Source organism: Solanum tuberosum, unplaced genomic scaffold, assembly GCF_000226075.1.
Source record: "Solanum tuberosum cultivar DM 1-3 516 R44 unplaced genomic scaffold, SolTub_3.0 scf00116, whole genome shotgun sequence".
Taxonomy (NCBI): domain Eukaryota; kingdom Viridiplantae; phylum Streptophyta; class Magnoliopsida; order Solanales; family Solanaceae; genus Solanum; species Solanum tuberosum.
The window spans coordinates 384,525-401,104 of NW_006239040.1; the positions used below are offsets into that span (position 1 = coordinate 384,525).

Below are 16,580 nucleotides of genomic sequence, written 5' to 3' on the forward strand. Positions count from 1 at the left end.
TATCGTAATGAGTGAGGAAAGTAAATATGTATAAAATGTAAAATATAAATTTATATGATAAAGCACATTTTTGAGACTCGATATGTTGTAGCATGAATTTTTTTTTTGTGTGGATCTAGATTTAAAACGGACAATATTTATCAACATTCTTGATGCGATTACGTATTTGTAATTTGTAGCTGATCATTCAAAGGGGTGATATAATGGTTGATAAAGTAAAGAGAATTATGAAGATTTTTGTTCAAATTCTACTGGAGACAAAAAATCACTTCAGAGATTTCTTTTTATTTGCTTAAGTTTTGTTGGATAGAGATACTCGATGCTTATGCTGGTAGAAAATAACAAGTACTAGATAGAAAAATCGAGATACATCCAAACTAATCCCGACTCTAATAACGACAAAGAAAATATATATTTGTTACTAGTTTTCAAGTGACATAATTATATAAATATTTTTTAAAATGTTATAGGTTGAACTCACGATGCAAACCATTTATGGAACCATCTCAATCAACAATAAATGGTTATACCAAACATTTGGTACAAAATAATTCATGACGGTGCTTAATACGACATAGATCCAAACATACATGAAAAATAATGCATGGAGCATAACAAAATTTAAATATGTAACAATGTCAGAAGTCTTGTGCCAAAAAATATAATTGACCAAATATTATAATTTCATCATAAACGACCATTGGTCCATTTTAATTATTCATAATTTTTTTTTATCCATTTTAATTGTGTTGACAAATGAATTATATTCAATTTATGTATAATTTTTTCAAGAAATTTAGCCAAACACGCTATAATTCAACATGACATCTTGGAGGATCAAATCAATTGGAAATTATGGCTTCACTTTGAAACACGCATTTGTGTTGAAAATAATTTTATAAAACATTAGTTGTTACGTGTTTGGATAAAAAGTCTTAAAACTGGTGATGATGACCTTATGAATTTTGATTGATTCTAGCTTATAATCACTTTAATATTTACTAAACGCATAGATAAACTAAAAAGTGCTTATAAACCAGTTTGACTATCTTATAAGCCTTCAAACACCGTATAAGCAATAAAAGGCTAAATTCATGTCGGTCATGTTTTTGTTGACGAGACGAAAATAACTACGTCTTAATCCCATATAAATCGATAATGTATGAATTTTCATTATACATGTTTGTCCATTTAAATAAGTTACACCTAAAGTTCAAATAATTTAGGTTAATTAGACAAATGTTGAATAGTTGGTCATAAATGAATGTTTGGTCAATTATTTCTGACACGTGACTTCCACCGGAGCTTCTGCACACCTCGTTGCATCTACAATGATTAAAATTAGTGGATAATCGCGATCGGATTCATAATTTGAAATTTATGAATTACTATAACGAACTCAATTATATGCTTCGGTTCAGTTTATTACTTTGCATATTTTTTTTAAGTTAGAAAATTAGTTGGAAATTTATGTCCCGAGCAATTCACATACTATTTAGAGGCTTTATAGATAGTTCAGAATCATAAGCTCGTTTAGTTGATTAGGCATCGAGTGTCAATCGCGACTCAATAAGAAATATTCCTTTATAATTAAATTACACCGTAATTTTCAAACATATCCTTTTACTATAAGGTTTAAATTGATCTCGTCCAAGAAAGGTATAAATGTCACAACAAAATGCTTTGCCGCGAGTAAGACGTATTTCTTGTTTTGTTTTTTCGATTTTCCTACTAGTTATTTGTATTGGATTCTCCGATTAAATTTGAATTCATGTATTGTAGGTGAAGTAATTTTAATAGTAAAGCAACAACAGGATGAGTACCTTAACACTTGCAGCGGGAATTGTTGACAATCTCTTTGATGTAGATTCTCTCCAAGTCCGAACAGTCACAAGATCAACTCCGTCTCTAAAAAAAAACGTAGTGCAATTCACAAACTAAGAGTCGCCTTAATTAGTGTGTAGATTGATTTGTGTAAGAAACTAGGATAGTTTGTTCTTTTCTGATCTTTTGTTTTTTCTTTTACGTTCTCCCCTTTTTTTCCACGTTCAAAAGACACTTCCACTAGAAGTCTTTCAAAGAGAGGTTGAACAGTTACTTTGTAATTGTTCCCTCTTATCCTTTAAAAAAAATTATCCATTTAATTAATTAAATCAGGTCAGACAAACCGGGTCGGGTCGGGTCGGTCCACATGGGCAACCCATGACCCAAAACTTACAGTAGGGCTATTTCAAAAGGTGACACTTTCAACATGATTTTTTTCATTTCCAAGAGGTCGAACCCCGAGACTTCTAATTAAAGGTGGAGGTATTCCAACCATCCAATGCAACAAGTGGCGGAGCCACACCCGATAGACACCCCTTCGTCAATAATTATATTGTATAGTTAGATAAAAATATTTTTTTAATGTATACATATTACGTATTGACACTCCTTGACTTCTACACGATTTTACTTCTTTATATTTTAACACCCCTCAATCGAAATTTTAGCTCCGCCACTAATTATGCAACCACAACTCATATTAGTTGCCATAGTTCTTATTGGTTAAACAACAACAACAACAATTATGCCTTGATCTCAAATTAATTGAGATTGTCCTCTATATACCATTAGAAGTTAATTGGACAAATCTTGATTTTTTTTGAATTATTAGTCATTGTTAGTTGAAATAATAAAACTATGATATATTGGTTGATTATTTCTGGCACATGATTTCCAGTGAAGCCTCCACACACCTCTCTGCATTTATTTATCTTGATAATTGAGAATTATAAAGGTCCCAACAATTAGAATCCTAGAACTAGAATGATTGAAAAGACAATTAATTATATTACAATAATATGCATTATTTTATGCTCAAATTATTTTCATGTTTCAAAGCGTTTGAACAATTGGACCTCTGTCATATTAAGTTGAGATATGTCATATAAAGATACGTTAATTAACTTAATATGTTATTAAGATATGTTTTATTGGTATAAAAAAAAAAAAAGATATGTTATTTGGTATAGCCACTTGTTGGGTTGAGATAATTGGAGCGTAGACAAGCCAGATCACAAGATGAGAATTACTTTGTTTGGTTTCAAATATTTGGTATAGCCACTTATTTGGGTTGCATCGATGTTTACATTGAATCAAATAATTTAATTTTAGTAATTAGTAATCGAACTGAGCTTAATATTTTTTAAGTTGTGTACGAAGCTAAATATTGTACGTTTCTTAGTATGGTATATATACATATCAAGTGTTTGTAAATATTTACCAATGGATCTATTAGTACGTATAATCATTTGATATCCGATAACTAGTGGATTAACTAATTAAAACCGTTCATATCTTTTGCACAACCTTAATTACTGAGTTATTTTTCTCAATTGCTTCTACTTCGTTAAAGTTTAAATATTATCATAAAAATAATATTTGACTTATATACTTGTGCTTTAATTTTACTATTGTTCGCGTTATTAGTGAATAGTATTCCTCTCCTATCATTATAATTATTGTTAGCATTTATCTTAAGATAATGATGCTCCCACCATCTTTAATACTGAAATTGTCTTTGAATGAAAAAGATTTTATTCATTCTACCGCAATACTCATAATTGAGAGAAGTTTCTCTTTCTATTTTTATTGGTATAACCACTGGTCCGATTAATTTAATTCGCATTGTATAAGACCAACTTTATAATATTTTACCAAACGATCTATATGTTTCTAATATTAGTTAATTGTGTTTAAATTGAAAATTAGATAACAGCTGTTCCATGCTATTCAGATCCATTTGTTTCCAATATCCAAGAAATGGGATAATTAAACAAAAAATAGGATAATAAACACTATACTTAAGTGGTAAAAGAATACAAATAAAGCCCATAATTTACTCTGTAAACCAAGTAATTCACACAATCACATGCCCTTCTGTTTCTCACACTAGCTGTATCCTAATGGATCATATTTCATAACAGACATATTGAGATATATGGTAATCAAACTTAGATAAAAAAATATTAGTTGATTTTTTTTTATTTATTTGTCTTGGTGGATAGAGTTACCTGATAGCTATTGTTGGTAGAAGGTGACATATATCTCATGAAATTAGTCGAGGTGCGCCAAAGCTAATTCAAACACCACGATCATCAAAAAAAAATTAGCATAATGAAGTCGGAGTCTCTTCAAATTATCCCCCAACCCCAAACGGTATAATACATAAACATGCATTTTAACTTGAGCTCAACTGATATCTATGTCTTTAAATTTTGGTTGTGCATAGATAGACGCTTAAACTTGTAAAAAAAATTAAACAATGCGTCTTCGTAACAATTCACGTCCTATTTAGCGTCCTACGGATATTCATGTCATAACCAAAGTTAGAGGATATAAATAACAGTTGAAATCAAGTTAAAAATCACGTTTATATATTATACCGAAAAAAAAACAGGACCCCACGCGCAAGCAATTATTATGGTTCACAATAATTGTGAATAAACTAAAGATTCCAGCTCACATTCCTTTGCCTCCAGTTGCCCCATATTCCTCTCATAACAATCGATCCTTCCTACTATGCTCTACTCAATATTGCACCTATAAAAAGGCTCATTTAACCAAACCAATAACATCAACATTTCATACTTTTTCTTTAACAATTTCATCTTGGAAAATGGCTTCTAAATTTTCATCAACATTGCTTCTTCTTCTTTCAATACTAATGAGTATCCAATTACTAGTCTCAGCTGGTAATTTCTACAAAGATGTAGACATTACTTGGGGCGAAGGACGCGGTAAAATACAAGAAGGCGGTAGAGGCCTTGCCCTCTCTCTTGATAAACTTTCTGGCTCTGGCTTTCAATCCAAAAATGAGTTTCTTTTTGGAAGGTTCGATATGCAAATTAAACTTGTCCCTGAAAACTCTGCTGGCACTGTAACAACTTTCTTCGTAAGTTTAAGGCCTCTTATTATAATTTGAACTCTTATTAATATCTTCATTCTTATTATAACATGTCAACATGCTCATGATGGATTGTTCTGTTTTTTTTCTCTCTATTAGTTATCTTCACAAGGAGAAGGACATGATGAGATCGATTTCGAGTTCTTGGGCAATGTCTCTGGCCAGCCTTACACTATCCATACCAATGTATACACACAAGGAAAAGGAAACAAAGAACAACAATTCCATCTTTGGTTTGATCCAACTGCCGCGTTTCACACTTACACCATTGTCTGGAATCCTCATCGCATAGTGTAAGTTATACAAAATCACCTCACAATGTATACTCTGAGTTTTTACACTATCAGATCACCTAAAAGACTGTAAGTCATATAACGTGTTACAACATGTTAAAATGTGTGACAATTCGTTATACATGTCAAATGTATATAAGTTAGATTCATATTTTCTTAAGATGATTAGTGTTACTACATTTGATCTTACCAATTTTTCGATATATTCAGGTTCTTAGTAGATAACAGTCCAATTAGAGTGTTCAACAACCACGAAAGCATCGGAATTCCATTCCCAAAGAGTCAAGCAATGAAAGTATACTGCAGTTTGTGGAATGCAGATGAATGGGCAACACAAGGAGGCAGAGTGAAAACAGATTGGGCACTTGCACCTTTCACTGCTTATTACAGAAACATTAACATTGATGGTTGTGCTGTATCATCAGGTACTTCATCATGTAAGTCTATCGGTTCAACAAACAACGCGAAGCCATGGGAGACACATGAACTTGATGGTAAGGGACGGAATAGGCTCCGATGGGTGCAGAGCAAACATATGGTTTACAATTACTGTGCTGATTCTAAGAGGTTTCCTCAAGGTTTTTCTGCTGAATGTAAGAGTTCAAGATTTTAATGAATGAGATGAGTGAAATTCTTTATTCTTTTGTACCAATAAAAGGTTTTTGTTGGCTACTTATTTTGTTGTTGTGTAATTGAAATTCATGTTTGCCCTTTTGTTATCTTAAATAGAACAACTTTGACATTCATTCAACTTATGGTTCATTCATATCCTTGTCATTCATAAATTCGTCTCGTATTTGTATTTGTCATTAACGAAACTCCAGCATAAAATGAATGAACTCCACGTGTCCAAGTTCTTTGAGAATAAAAGTTTAAATTTAAGTTTCAACTTTTTACTATAGTTTAAAATTACACTTAGGACAAGGGAAAAATGAGACATTTTCCTAAGTGGAGGTAATATTAGATCAAAATTCAAAAGGTTGGGCAAATTGCTTAGTTTTTCACATTACAAGGGAAAAAAATTGACCTTTTCTCCAAATGTGCTATAAATCACTAGTTTCTTTTTTATGGTAAAAAATATTTGAGGAAATTATAATTTGAAAAAATGCTTTTACTCTTGGTATAGTAATAGTGAAAAACCATCCATTAAAGATGAGAGAAGTATTGAAAACACCTCTGAACTTGGTGCAAATTATTAACTTCGTCTCTGAACTATTGATAGCCTTAAAAACACATATTTACTTGAGTAACTAAATACACCCCCGATCTACCTTATGACATAGCAAGTAGTTTCAAACTCGTATAGGACCATGAGATTCTTAATAAAAAGTCGAGAGAAGTGTTGAAAACACCCTTAAACTTGAGGAAACTTTAAGGATGTATTTCACTCATGTTGCAAGATTAGAGGTGTATTTAAGTTTCTGTTATTTTAATTCTTTAAGGAGACAATAACTTATCTTTAGAAGTTATTTTTTCCTTTGCTAGATCTGATATTGGATGACAAAGAGGATCTTATCTCAAAGAAGCACACAACTTTAAGATGCAATTGGCAGAATTATAAACAAGTAATATAATATGTGATATTTCACATGTATATTAATTTTACAACCGATAACTAATAAGTTAACCAGACATGGATCTAGTCAAAGACATTATTGCACACTACTAGATTTCTTGTCTATCTTAGCTATTTTGATTCCTATGCAAATTGATGTAAGAACTATATTTTATTGGTGTAAAATAAATTTGTACTACTCCATCTGTTTCAAAAAAGAGTGACCTAGTTTGACTTGACTCGGAGTTTAAGAAAATAAAAAAGACTTTTGAATCTTGTGGTTCTAAATTAAAGTTATGTCAAATATACAAAATTGTCCTTTAATCTTGTGGCCTTAAACAAGACACGTGGAAAGCTGAAATTAAAATATTACCAAAAAAAGAAATATGTCATTCTTTTTAAAACAGACTAAAAATAAAAGTAGGTCATTCTTTTTGAAACATAGAGAGTATTAGTCTAGTTTAATCAATCATTATATATTATTATTTTATTTAATTAAGGGTGTATTTGACTCATATTGCAAAATCAGATTCAACGACTATTAGGGTGTAATACCTAATAATTTGTTTTCTCGTTGGATTTGACATCCTAACTAGGAGCTTTCCTCCCTCGATACATCCAATAGTAGCCTCCGGAACAAGATCCTCAATAGTCAGCCTATGATCTCATCCAATGGAGTAATAGATACATATATCTATGCACAAATACATGAATCTGGATAACTATATATTCATCTTCCTCTTTTTGTAAGTATATAGTTAAGACATAATCACACCAAATACATGTATCTATGCATAGATACATATATTTGAATAACTATAACTTCGTCTAGTTCTAAGTATGTATCTATGCACAGATACACTAGATATGTCACAAAATTGATACGAAATAGATGTATTTATGTACGGATACACCAAATACATCACATATACACAGAATCAATATGTAACTATGCACATATACACTGATATATCAATGCATTTTTTGTATAGGAGACATGAAATTGATACTGGATACATCAATGCATACTTGATACTATATACATAGATACATGAAAGTGTGAAACACAGATACAAAGAAGTAGAGGGATGAGGGAGGGAGGGAGAGAGGTGAAACACATTCGCTAGATACAATATATCTAGAGGCAAATAAAGTGTATCTAGAGGCAACTCGATCAAAAAATGAGTAATTATTGAAATGAATACTTTGAGTAGTTGCCTCCCTTAGTTCTTATAGGCCCAATGATTATAAACCTCTTGCCAACAATATGCACTCAAGCCCAATTTCTCAAAACATGTTCAAACTCCAACCAAAAGTCTTGTCCCTCAAATTTGAGTGGCTACAAGCCAAAGACAACATTCTTGTCACCCCACCCTGTTTTCTGTGACAAATGTAGAATGATGTACAAATATGGAGATTCCATTAAAACTTTACCTTATCTATACACATTATACATACACTTCCTTAATCAAACAACAACAATAAATTTTTTGGTGGATTCTTGATTATGCAATCTACTTCAATTACACCATGGCACACTTACTTCCATTACATTCCTAGCAAACTTCCCTCCAAACATCCCCTTCATTTCAAGAAAACACTTGTTACTTATACTCACAGTTGTCACCAAGAACAAGAAAAGCATACTAGACAGAAAGATGTATATTGGCAAGAAATGAACTTTTCTGATGAAAAAGAGAAACCCCATTACAGAAATGATGTAAAAGAGCAGGGGGTTGAAGTGATTGTTCGTTCAGGCATTCGATCGAATAGTTGGTGGGCAAGGATTAAAGCTGCATTGGGGCAGAGGATAAATGTAGAGGGGATTTCTTTTTCTGTTGGGATTTTTTATAAAGACAAGCATTTGGCAATCCCACATGTGTTTGTGCAAGATATAAGGTATATTGATTGGGCTGAGCTGAAGAGAAGGGGATTCGAAGGCGTGGTTTTCGATAAGGACAATACAATTACTGTTCCTTACTCTTTGAACTTGTGGTCTCCTCTTGCTTCATCAATGGAACAGTGTAAATCTTTGTTTGGCAACAACATTGCTGTTTTTAGCAACTCCGCAGGTAATTTCATTAGGAATTTGTGATTGGTATCGTGTTTTTTCTTGTAACTTTGAAGTTTAAAGGTGTTTCTTTTTTTGTTTTTCTGCACAACTGAGTGTTTGATGATTTGGGAATTTGTAGGACTGGCTGAATATGATCCTGATGGTAGAAAAGCTCGGATTCTTGAACGTGCAATCGGAATTAAAGTCATTAGACATAGTAAGTTGTTCCTCTCTATGCATATGCTATTTGTGTGATGGTGTTTGATTAGGACATATTTAAGACGCTACGTGTTATTTTCTAACATTGAAAGTAAGCATTGAAGTATTGATTGAATGTTGGTTTAATAGGGAAAGCATCGCGTTAAAGTTTGAAGTATGACGAATTACATGAATTTGAATTCTTGAAAGATATGAAGTTTGTGTTGAATAATATTATTAGCTGAATAGGGTCAAACATGTGCGTAATTAGAAGCGGAGCTAGGATTTGAAGTTTATGGGGTTTGAACTGTCATTGCACCCATAGCTTGTCTTTGTTATTGGATTAGCGATTAAATATTTATGTATACTTCATAGATTTCCTCATACAAATACAAGGTCTAAGCAAAAATTACCGAGTTTGTCTGAACCCACTTCGAATATTCTACCTCCACCCCTGTGTGTTATATAAACTTTGATGGGGAGTATAAATTGTCAAATCTCTTATTTACTATGGTAACCTTTGACTGGTAATTCTCTTTTGTCACTTAAACCCACCTCTATGTATCTCGAACTCCTCAAAAATGGCCTTGGGTGCACGGCGGATCCTCCAAAACTAGTGTATTTTTAGAGGATCTGACACGGGTGCTGCAAAATTTTTGAAGAGTCCAAACAACATAGCCCAGCCTTGAGTTAATGCAATTTGTATATTCTGATTCTTTAACACTAAATTATAGGGTTGAAGAAGCCAGCTGGAACAGCTGAAGAAATTGAAAGGCAATTCGGTTGCAAATCCTCGAGACTTATTATGGTAGAAGTGGTTCTTCTTTCCTCTTTTTTTCAAGGTTTCCCGATCCTTTGCTCATTTAGCATCCTTTGCAGGTGGGTGATCGGCCTCTCACAGACATAGTTTATGGAAACAGAAATGGTTTTCTTACTATTTTGACAGCACCGTTAAGTCTCTCACAGGAGCCATTTATTGTGAAGCAGGTTAGGCTTCTCAAACCTGCCTTCTCGGATGAGCCTGATTAAACTTTTTGTTAAATATAATGAATTACCTATTGGTTGCATTACTCCCCTGGCATCATGTGAGTTACAGAATTTCAACTTACTAAGGGGGTAAACGGAAAATAGATTATAGAACTGCTTTGACAGTTTCTGTTATAACTTCTCTTGGACTATCAATCTTAAGCTTTTTCTCTAACTTCTATGTTTACACTGAATTTTGGACCTACTCTTTTCTAATAAATGATTTCCGGACCTTATTATGTTTCGGATATGCAATATGCATAGTCAAATTTCCTGTGTTAGTTTGTGTTTACATGGAGCTGGCAAGTTGAGAGTTTTAAGCTGATTTTCTACCTCTAGGTGCCGATAAGCTTTTTCAGCCTCTAGCTTTTTGTAAAAATGGTTTTTCAAAAGTTGGACCATTTCTCGACTTGTGAATGCCATCCTTGTGTAGGGGCCATGCTAATCTTCTTTGTATCGATCCTATTTTATCAGATGTCCCAGAAGGGACTTCTTAGCCATGTTTTCTTTTAGTTCTCTGACCCAGCCAGACATCGATAAGATTTCTTACTGGTTCCCGTTTAATTGTCTACTAATGGTTGTTCTTTACTGGATTTCATCTCTATGTTAAATCCTTGGTAGTGATAGTAGAGACGATGTCCCATTCAACTATACTTGAAAATCTCAGCTAAATTTGGCACTTCTCTTATAATGAAATTGCAGCATTCTCTAGTAAAGACAATTCTGTCGTCAAAGCAAATCTTCTTATGGGTAAAACGGTTTTAGCATCTTGCTGTTGATTAGCCTGTTTGATATATCACCCGTTCGCTTCAAGCTACCTGTATTCAACAGAATTGGTATGTCTACTGAATAAACGAAAAGGTCTTTCTAAAACAGTCTCTCTACCATCACAAAGGTAGGAAGGGGTAAGGTCTTTGTATACTCTACCCTCCTCAGACTCCACTTGTAGGATTACACTGGATTTCTTGTTGTTGTTGAATGGAGGAAAAACTAACGAGGCATCTTGGCAACCTTCGTGGGTGCTGCCTTGCTACTGGTGATGCCATTTTAAGTTTATGAATTCCGAATTTCAGATTAATGAATCCAAGTGCTAATAATTGAGTTCTAAATTCAATTTCTGTACATATTTAATGAATTTCTTAATACAAGTGGACCATTTAACCAAAAGCTACTGAGTTCAACCAAACTAGTATCTGGACTTCTGCCTCCGCCTCACTTCCTTTCGTTTTGGTCCTTGCAGGTTCGGAAACTCGAAATGGCCCTTGTGAACAGATGGTCTAGTAAAGGGATAAAACCAATTAGTCACTGGCTTCTTCCTGATTGCCAGTATTGTATGAAGGATGAACTACTATAGTCTTTAGGGATTTTTTTTTTTGGTGAAGATGGAAAAGTATATGTTAAACACCCATCTTTGTTACTACCACTAGCTATTTATTATACAGGAAAAAAAAGTTCTTATGTTGTTTTAACAAGGCATATTAGGGGATGTACGGTATAAGCTGAATTCAGTAGTTTTGGTTTTGATCCTGTTAATGGGTCGGTGGGTTGAGAGACATTCAGGACGAGGTAGAAAGGGTTGTTTCGGAAAGACCCTTAGCGACAAGATAGTAAGCAACAAGAAAACGGTGCAAAGTCTGGCAGAAGGGAGCAAAGACAATAATAGAATAATGTGATAATCAATAAACAACATAGTGGGACAGATTATTGAAAACAAGAATAAACAATGTTATATATCAAAAACAAGAACTACAATAAAACAACTAGTAAAATGGCAAAACACCAACCACACTAAGCAAGACAACCTTACACTACCTACTAATATGCTATTATAATACGTGTTCTCCACGCCTTCCTATCTAAGGTCATGTCCTCTATAACTTGAAGCTGCATCATATTCTGTCTTATCACCTCTTTCAATGTCCTTCTTCGGCCTACCTCTACCTTTCCTCCTACTCTCTATAACCAACCTCTCGCACTTCCTGCTACATATCTTCTCTTAACATGGCCAACCACCCTAAGTAAGACAACCGTACACTACCTACTAATATGCTGTCATAATACGTGTTCTCCATGCCTTCCTATCTAAGGTAATGTCCTCGGTAACTTGAAGCTGCATCATATTCTGTCTTAACACCTCTCCCCAATGTACTTCTTCGGCCTACCTCTACCTCTCCTCATACCCTCTATAACCAACTTCTCGCACCTCATGCTACGTATCTTCTCTTAACATGGTCAAACCATCTCAGTCGTGCTTCCTATATAAGGTCATCTCACCTTATGACCTAAGTCATTGAAATATTAAAATTTTCACCAAAATGTGTGGCACAAATATCAAATTGACACATGTTCAAAGAAGACCGGTTAAGCTTTCCACAATAATAATGGGAGGGTCAATATAAATCATTAAATACAAACCTACCCCTTGTTGTTTTTTATAAATAATTATACCAATATAATATGGGACCTTCTTATATTAATTATATGGTCTTCTTCTTTTTTTGAACTATTTACATAAACATAATTTATTTTTGTGTCACCATTTAAATTTACTCATACATCTCGATCCCTCCCTTTCATAATAAGTATCCCCTCCGTATCACTTAATATAAATTTATATCACAAAAGTTTTTTCTTTATTTCATAAAAATTAATTACTTAACTATACCCAACGTAAATTGTTTTTTCTTTTCTTTTGTTTTAATAACTCTTCTTTTATTGATGTCGGTGTTTGGATTAATGTGTGCAATGAATTCACACAAACAAACTAAGGATTGAGCCGAGATTATCAGAATTTTAATTTTATGAGTTTTAAATTTTAAAATACTAAATTTAAGTGGTAATTAAATTTTAAAGTTGATATTTGTATGCATTCAATAAGTTTATTAATATAAAATTATAAATATATTATTTGAGCAAAAGTTTTTGAATTCAGTCGAATCCGCTCCAAACTTCTACTTCCTCCCCTAATAGAGATCCTCCATGTACATCCTTATCAATATTCTGACTCCCCCGTCTTTATATATATATATAATGTTCTTTAAACACCATGACCTTTTAAATATGTTATGCCAATTTTATATAAGGACGTATCATTAAACGTGAAATTAATTAGAATATTAGAATTAAAAACTTAGTATGGTCAGTCCACATATGTGATTTTTCTAACCTTTCAAATGTCCCAAAATAAGTAATTGCTTAAAAGGAAAAAAAGAAAAAGGTTATTAATTTTTCTTTTCCAAATTATCTAATAAACGATATAAACAAATTTCTATAAAACATTTTAATACTTATTATATATTTTTTCAACGAGTAATTACTCTTATAACCCTCTTTTAAATGGTATGTTATGTATTTTTAAATAGAGTTAATGGTAAAAAAAACACACCTAATAAATATCACCTTTCCGAAAAATTTATACTTCAACTATTTATCATTCCACTTACCTTCCTAAACTATCACTCTTTTTATACTGAAATATACCTTGATGTTGAGTTGGCACAGAAACAATATTTAGCCAATTCGATATCAAAATATGTTTTTAGTACAAAGAAAGTGATAATTTGTAATAACAAAATAAAGGATAGTTAGAATATAAAATTGATATAAGAAAAATAATTTAAATGTGTTTTTTTTAAAAATTCTTTTTTATCAAGTGCAGCAAAACATTAAAAATCACTTACTAATGAATTGAAGAAAATATTAATACTTGTATATAAGATACATTTTCTAAAATAAATAAATAAATAAAAGAGAAGTATAAACCTAGCTGGTATATATTCCAACCACCAGACACCAGTGATGGAAGTAGGGAAGCTAAACTTTCTTCTGCTGACTCAGAAAGCCAAATAGTCAAGCTGGCTTTAAACACATAGCAGAGTAATTTATTACTACTTTCGTGCATATTTATTTGTTTATATTTGATTTGATAGGTCTAATAACGAATGTAAAATTTTCATTGACGGAGTTAGAAAATAAAAATATAGTGTTTAAGATTTGAATTTGAAAACTCCTAAATTATTGAGTTAATTAATCTCTCTATTTTTATGTTCAGGAAATTCAAAATCTATATATATGCATATTAACAAAAAAGTACATTATATATATCGTATAATTTTTTCTCGAACAGAACCCCAAACAACTCTTTAGATCCATCTTTGGACACACTCATTTAAGAAATAATGAATAAAAGAGATATGATTAAAAGTATATTTGAATTGTGATTTTTCTTTTCAAGTTTCACATTCTAACTATCAGTTGTTCTTTTTTTTCTCTTTATCTGTACTATGAGTCTATGACCATTTATGTATTAAAACTTATCTAATTGAGTAGATGGTGATAGTTCAATTATGAAAAGAAAACAACTAATAATTGGTCTAATCTGCTTCGAAGTGTGTTTATTTTAATACATAATTGATGATAATTTAGATATAATTTTTTTTATTAATAGTTAAAGTATAAAACTCAAAAAAAAAAAATAACTTTATTATATCACTCTCTAGTTATTATAAGTCATTTAAATATTATTAAATTAAAAAATTAAAAATAAAATATCACAAGAGAGGGACAATAGTTTTGCTGTCTTATTTACTACCTACTGCAATTCACAATGTGTTTCTTCACCAAGCTGTAGATCTGGCAGGGCTACTGCAACGGATGTGGTTGTTTTTTTTTAATTAAAGATTTTGAATTTAAGTTTTAGATATGAAATAATTTTTAATAGAAAGCGTTCTTATAACCCTCATAATTCATGGCAGATCAGGATTAATACATACTGTTTATGCCATGCTTTCCAAGTGTCACCATCATATTTCTATACTTTTATATTTATTTTAAGAAAATTTTAGGTATGTTTCCCTAAAATTTATATAAATAACTAAAAATCAGCTATTTTTGTGTGAACTTAAATGAAATTCTATCTAAAGACATTATAATCTCGAATTATTTCTATATAAATAAACATACAAATATTTTTTTAAATTGAGATAAATTTTTTATCCAATATATATATATAAAAAAAAACTGAAATATATATATATATTTTTGCAGAGTAGAGCATTCATTAACATTGACATTGACTGTCGGTAGCAGTACAAGAACAGCTTTAAACATCATTAACAGGTCTAACACCTTAAATTCACCATAATTTAAAAAGAATTAAGCATCTTAACTCTTTAAGTGCAACATTAGACAAATCATTTAGGGGTCATTTGATAGCTGGTTTGGAGTAAATCCAACATAAGTAATTCTACGTTTGATATATAGCTAATTGAGATATAAATTATTCATGTATAAAACGAATATTGTGTTTGGACTAGCTATTGTAAAACCTGTATAACTAAATTATGCATAAGTTATAAGAGAATTTATGAATTATTTTTTGTAGGATAAAAGTGGAATATATTAGAGTACTTTTTTTTGTCCGCATTTAATTGTCTACTATATTATGTAAGTAAATGTTCGATTTTACTTGTCCAGATTGAAACTCAAGAAATTATTTTATCATTTTGTTCCTAATTCACTCTTATTACTAAATACAATCACTTTTCAAAGCAATATTGAATTTATTTATATTCAAAGAATAACATAGTAAAATTGTCATTTTATTTATTATTCTTTAAAGGATATACCAAGTTAAAATACAAATATAAATATATTTATTACCTGATTATTATTTTGATAAGCGGCTAATACAACTTAATTTTCCCAAGAAATAAAGCACATTAAGGGTGGAAGTGGCACTGAATTTCTAAGAACAAACTTTTATTCGGGAACCAGTTCCTTCTACCTATGTTTCCTTTTTCAACATATTCTCCATTCTTCATGTGTGATCATAAGCATTAGATAATTGACAAAGTAATATAATATGATCTTGCATGCTAATATCGTGTCCTTCTTTGGCCATTTTCACCATTTTGTAGACTAATTCAATAGTACTGTCGGAGTTAGAATTAAAAAATTAGAATATATATATAATTGACACTTTTTGAACAAAAGAAGCTAAGAGTAAAGGAAGCTGGATTACATTATATTTAATTTGCATATCATAACTTAAAGGATCCAGAATTTGAATTTTATGGGTTATTTAGTGAGAGTGCAAGTGTTCAACGTAATTTTAACTTGTTAAATTCAACTTTCAAAAGTTTTTAGCACTAATGAATTTATTGTACTTTTAAAATGGATAAAATCTAAATATTTGTTGAAATTTGTGTGAGTTTTTCACATAACAATCCACAGTTCAACGTTGAAATTATTGTGTTCAGATGAACCGAGTTCTGAATCATTGGATCCGCCCGTGCCCTAGTGTTTGTGAACCCGCGATTGAATCCCCTACAATCTACTAAGTTGCTCGAATTCGGATGCGGATGTTTGATACGAGTGCGGATTTAGAGGTCAAGTCATTCATATGATCTAAATTTTAAGATTCGAGGTACGGAGCCATGTACAATACAGATATAGAGATTTGACTAAAAATAATTTAAATATCTTAAAAATAGAGTTACTCATATG

General features: G+C 31.6%; 2 protein-coding genes across 2 annotated transcripts; both read left to right on the plus strand.

Annotated features, from left to right (window-relative positions):
* Positions 1 to 4,611: 4,611 nt before the first annotated feature.
* On the plus strand, positions 4,612 to 6,003 carry LOC102594670 (xyloglucan endotransglucosylase/hydrolase 2-like). Its single transcript, XM_006349952.2, has 3 exons — positions 4,612 to 4,936; positions 5,048 to 5,241; positions 5,452 to 6,003. The coding sequence occupies exons 1-3, from the start codon at positions 4,661 to 4,663 to the stop codon at positions 5,852 to 5,854; spliced, it is 873 nt and encodes a 290-aa protein (XP_006350014.1). The 5' UTR covers positions 4,612 to 4,660; the 3' UTR covers positions 5,855 to 6,003.
* Positions 6,004 to 8,121: 2,118 nt separating this feature from the next.
* Positions 8,122 to 11,556, plus strand: LOC102595000 (uncharacterized). Its single transcript, XM_006349953.2, has 5 exons — positions 8,122 to 8,868; positions 8,989 to 9,066; positions 9,782 to 9,855; positions 9,927 to 10,034; positions 11,314 to 11,556. Exons 1-5 carry the CDS (start codon positions 8,304 to 8,306, stop codon positions 11,425 to 11,427), a joined length of 939 nt encoding a protein of 312 aa, XP_006350015.1. The 5' UTR covers positions 8,122 to 8,303; the 3' UTR covers positions 11,428 to 11,556.
* Positions 11,557 to 16,580: the final 5,024 nt, after the last annotated feature.